General features: G+C 33.5%; 1 protein-coding gene across 1 annotated transcript; it reads left to right on the forward strand.

Moving 5' to 3' along the window:
- The first annotated feature begins 831 nt into the window (after nt 1-831).
- On the forward strand, nt 832-4,727 carry LOC111376426 (GDP-mannose 3,5-epimerase 2-like). The gene is made up of 6 exons (XM_022999389.1): nt 832-1,244; nt 1,643-1,736; nt 1,825-1,954; nt 2,057-2,189; nt 3,887-4,121; nt 4,234-4,727. Exons 1-6 carry the CDS (start codon nt 838-840, stop codon nt 4,387-4,389), a joined length of 1,155 nt encoding a protein of 384 aa, XP_022855157.1. The 5' UTR covers nt 832-837; the 3' UTR covers nt 4,390-4,727.
- Nucleotides 4,728-5,735: the final 1,008 nt, after the last annotated feature.

Here is a 5,735-nt window from a genome sequence, read left to right on the forward strand (position 1 = left end):
GAAAATAACTTTAACTTTAAACCGTATCCAAAATAACAGTACATGTGTCCAATATGAAAAGCAAAAATACAAACTCCCACTGAGCTGTCTACGGATAGCGAATGTAAAATTTGATTCTTTCCCCTTCGCTTTTTTTCTTTTCCTTACTTATTTTCTCTTATTTCACTTATTGCTTGTCATTATAAGTATATAATTAAAGTGGATTTGATTAGTCTCGTGTATTTCTTTGCTTTTCATTTTCTGTTAAATTATGCTGAGGAAGATTAGCCGACACTTATTTAACCCCCGTTTGGTATCTATTTTTTTCAAAAAGCATTTTTCTCTCTCTTCTTTTCAACCACACATTTTTCATTAAAATAATATTATACGCAAATCAAATTATTTTTTTTATTTTTCAACCACACATTTTCCATCAATTTACTATTTCAAAATGCATTTTTACATAAAAATAGCTCCCAAACACCCTCTTACTCACTATTTTAGTAGACTTCTTTGATAAGATAGCTTAATGGCATCCTTTTAGATGTAATAATTTTCCTTTTCAGTCCAATTGCCTGATATGTTATCAATTTGTAAATCCACATTGGCTAATCGGGATAAAGCTACTTTGTTGAAGGATTTGACAGAAAATTTGACATAATTGTATGTGGCAGTAAAGGATTGTATGAAAAAGTTAACTGTATTTTAAACTGTATAATAATATAATGTCAAGTGACATTATGTCAAATTTGATGTCAACCTTAATGTTCATGTAGCACAATTGGGCTAATTGTCATTGGTTTTATTTAGTCTTGAACTCCCCCCCTCCCCCCCGCCCCCCCGGGGATTTACTGCAGAATGGGAACCACAGACGAAACCAACTATGGCTCATACACCTACGAAAACCTCGAGAGGGAACCCTACTGGCCGACGGAAAAGCTTCGAATTTCCATTACTGGAGCAGGTGGATTCATTGCCTCGCACATTGCCAGGCGTCTGAAGACTGAAGGTCATTACATAATTGCTTCTGACTGGAAGAAAAATGAGCACATGATGGAGGATATGTTCTGTCATGAATTCCATCTTGTTGGTTTGAGAGTGATGGATAACTGTTTGAAAGTTACCCAAGGAGTTGATCACGCGTTTCTTGCTGCGGATATGGGAGGGATGGGCTTTATTCAGTCAAATCACTCTGTCATCATGTATAACAATGCGATGATCAGTTTTAACATGATCGAGGCTGCCAGGATTAATGGAGTCAAGAGGTTCAATTTCTTTAATCTTCTTGATTTTATTCAGCATTTGGGTTTATGAGTAGAATACTGGTAATTCGTACAAGAAATTATATGATTAAATAGCTTTACATCCTGAATTTAGTCAGTACAGTAGCATTCACTAACTTGATGTTATGTTACTAAAGTAAGAACAGTTTCTTAGGAAGGGGTGAAGAATCAATTATTAGATGCCCTTTTCTCAATGGATGTATGTTATTTCAGCGAACAATTGATATCCTCCATGCCATCACATGCATTAGCTGCATTCCAATCTGAGATCAAAATTGTTTTTTGTTAAATATGCAGAGTTTTTCTTTAAAATAAATTCAGTGAGGCATATATATAGATGTGAGAATCTGAATATCGATTTTTCTCCAATTTGGATTCAGGTTTTTCTTCGCCTCCAGTGCTTGTATCTATCCTGAATTTAAGCAGTTGGATCCCAACGTGAGCTTGAAGGAGTCTGATGCTAGGCCTGCTGAGGTTTTTTTTCTTATTCTCGTAAAATTCTTGTACTAAACTTCGGATGTCTAGCATTGTCGATGAGATTTTATACTGTTTTCATTTTTAGCCTCAAGATGCTTATGGCTTAGAGAAGCTGGTAACAGAAGAACTCTATAAACACTACAACAAGGATTTTGGAATTGAATGCCGAATTGGAAGATTCCATAATATCTATGGTCCATTTGGGACATGGAAAGGTAAACTTGAAGATACAGTGAGAAGCTGTAGTATTTTTCCCTCTTTAATAGTTCGCGGCGTCTTCTCTTTAAATTGTCAACGTTTTTCATAAATTGGTGCAGGTGGGAGGGAGAAGGCACCTGCTGCCTTCTGTCGGAAATCCCTTACATCCACTGATAAATTTGAGATGTGGGGAGATGGTTTACAAACACGATCTTTCACCTTTATTGATGAATGCGTCGAGGGTGGTCTGAGGTATGTTTACCTAAGAAAAAGAATTTTTCTATAGTAAACATTAGAGATTGTTTCTTTCTAGCCGAGATTGAGCAATGGTCCTTGCGTTTTGTTTTCCAATTTGTCATGTAAACCCGACTCTCTTTGCAAGATGAATATTGTTTGAAAAAATAATCTTAATACCAGTAGAAGTGACCCAATGCGGAAGCGATATTATTCAGAAATTAAATTTTTTTTTTAATTCAATAAATAAGATCATCTAGATATTTATGTATATGTTATATCAAGAATAAAGAATTCAATTTTTTATCTAAATTCGATGACCAATTTTTTAATTAATTCTAAATCACGAACTTTTAGCTTTTTAATTTCAAGAACTTGATGTTTCAAATCTCTAAGTCATTTATGGTATTCTTCAAAGTCAAGACTACACCTAGTAGGTAGGGGCACCTTCTTTTTTAATTAAATCAAGAAAGTAATTCTTGATCTGGATAATTGATAAAAGCCACAAAACTATTGTAATTGCTGTAATCAAGTTTCAATATTTTATGGAGCTATCACAGGGACTTGATCGGACATATATTATCCAAACTCCAATAATTAGATTGTGTCTAGTCGACCCTAGATCGCTCAATCTAATTATTAGTCTTTGCTTTTTCCACTATAGATAAAAGACTGAACTTTTGGAATATATAAAATTACAGAAGCCAAAAAATATGTAATACTTTCCTCTGACCTACCGTATATGTATTTAACCCCATCCCAGATCGATAATTAGGTACGAGTATAAATGATCGTTTTGCCCTTCTAATTATTCTAACTAAATTAAGTTTCATTTTCTTCAACGATCCTATAAATTAGTCACAGATGTCGAAATTTAGCTGTCGCTGAACACTGAACTCAGATTTTAACCGTTTAACAGAAATACTTAAATAGTTACTCCACCCATTTTTAGGGTGTCAATTTCGACACAAATTCATATTCTCTATTTCACTCATTATCATGTGTCCCAACTCATCGAAATATTTGATTAATCAAATTGATCTCAGTCATTGATAGATCAAAGAACCATTAAAATCACTGAAAGATATACATAACAATGTCAAGGGATCTAGATGAAATAAACTCGACACGTGGCCTATTCAATACATTCCAAGTGTATTAGTGTCACATTTAACCATTTATGTGATAATGACAAATTACAAACCTGAATAGTGCATCGGTCAACAGTACAACATTCCGGTACAAGGTGTCAACCCTTATATATCAGTTGTAAATAAATTATTTATGATAAAAAATAAGTTGTGTCATACTGTACTTTTCAATACAAGTACCAAACATATATTATCACAACTGATCATAGGCAATTAATCACATGCTCAACAATGAATAAATAAAATCATAATTTTTAATTATAAATTATTATTTTATAATGCAAAATATAGAGCACTGACACTGAATGATATAATTTTGCAAAATATAATGCAAAATTATTATTTTATATGCAAAATATACTATATGGGCACACAAACCAACAAAAAATAGTATTGCCTCAACCAATAGAGCACTGACACTGAATGATCGTTATGCTAACGTGACGGTTATTGGCGTGTCTGACGAGCTTTTATCTAACTCTTATTCTTGTGCCATCTGTTCATAATAGGATTAAAAATTGCTTAAAGTTTTTTATTATAGAAATGTGATTGCACATTTCACAGCTTAAATGAATTGTTTTATGCATTCCGATTGACAAAATCCGATTTCCGAGGGCCTGTAAACATTGGAAGTGATGAGATGGTCAGCATGAATGAGATGGCTGAGATTGTCCTGAGCTTTGAGAACACAAAGCTCCCCATTCATCACATTCCCGGTCCCGAGGGTGTGCGTGGTCGAAACTCAGACAACACTCTAATAAAGGAAAAGCTCGGGTGGGCTCCTTCTATGAAACTGAAGGTGACGTGTTTAGAGTTTTTTTTTTCTTTTCTTTTGTGTCCATCGACTGAACCCTTTGTAACATATTACTCGTTGATCATATCCATATCTAATATGTTCCTTGAGCTTGCAGGATGGACTGAGAATCACATATTTCTGGATCAAGGAACAAATTGAGAAGGAGAAGGAGAAGGGCACTGATATATCTGCCTATGGGTCGTCAAAAATTGTGGAAACGCAAGCTCCAGCTCAACTTGGTTCTCTTTGTGCTGCTGATGGCAAAGAATGAAAGAAATCAAGCCAACGGGTTTGCTTTGATGCGTGATCCAGGTTCTATATTTTGTGCCACTGTTTTTTATGGAGTGAAACATCTGCATTTCAGCCTTTCGATATTCTTTTCATTTTCGAAGCTGTTGTGTTTTTTCTGCAATCATAGCATATTCAACCGTGCAATGAATACCTCTAGTGCATGTATCCTCTTTGGAAACACTTGTTACTTCCATTAGTATCAAATTTATCCCTTTTGTCCGTTCTGTTTTATTCAGCTCTTGTATGGCATTTTCTTATTTTACTACATTATGAAAGGCTGATGCCTCTTTGGAGGTCGTTATATGGGAAATAATATGACAGTTGGATGTTAAATTTTAATAAGTTTTGGTTTTTGTCTATTATTCTGCCTAATTGTCATTCATCAGACTCTTTGGATGTTATTAGGAAAATACAATTTGACAATTCAAATAAGGAAAACACATTTTTGGTATTTTATCGGAACTGGTCGATTTTTATCTTATTTAGATAGTTTTTTTTGTGCGGGTTTTGACCTATAACCCGACTTTTTTCTTTGAATTGGTCGATCTGGTCCGATTCTGGTAACATTTCTCATAAGTCATAGCTACTAATCCAAATGTGGGTGTGGTGGTAGTTTAGATGAAGAAAGGACAGACGAAGAAAAGAAGATGTTACGGCTTAGAGCATGAAAACTATCGGGTTGGAGGTTGAATAAGAATTAATTTAATCTTATTAAGCATTTGAAGCAATTAATATTCGAATTAAATTCATCCCCATTGTTAATTTTTCTTCCTAAGAAATCATTTAGGGTCCATTTTATTGTAAAGATGGAATTTGGGTGGAAAGAACATGAATTGAAGGGAATTGAATTACCTAGAATTTATTTTAGTGGGAATTGTCAATTAATAGTATTTGATTGATATAATTTTTCACCTAAAAAATGTTAAAATAAAAGTGTCTTTTGGTCTTCGTTTGACTTTGCTTTTCATGAAAGTTGTTAATTTAAGGGATATTCACTTTTACAATTGTTCCTAAAATTTGTTTCTATTGCCAAAAAAAAGAAAATAAAATAAAACAAATCCAAAGATCAACTATATTTTGGTGTTCGTTTAGCTTTGTTTTTCATGAAAATTGTCAATTAAAGGGATAAAATTTTTTTACAATTTTTGATAAAATTTGTTCCCATTGCCGAAAATAAAAAATGAAAAAAAGTTGGAAAACCAATTCTCGCCGTTTTGATGAAAATTGATTTTTCACCAAATCATGTGTTAGGAAATATGTAATTGGCAAATCTGTGACCAAGGACCAAAATGTAATAATTGTAAAGTCAAGGATTAAAATGTCATA

Source organism: Olea europaea, unplaced genomic scaffold, assembly GCF_002742605.1.
Source record: "Olea europaea var. sylvestris unplaced genomic scaffold, O_europaea_v1 scaffold1502, whole genome shotgun sequence".
Lineage (NCBI taxonomy): Eukaryota > Viridiplantae > Streptophyta > Magnoliopsida > Lamiales > Oleaceae > Olea > Olea europaea.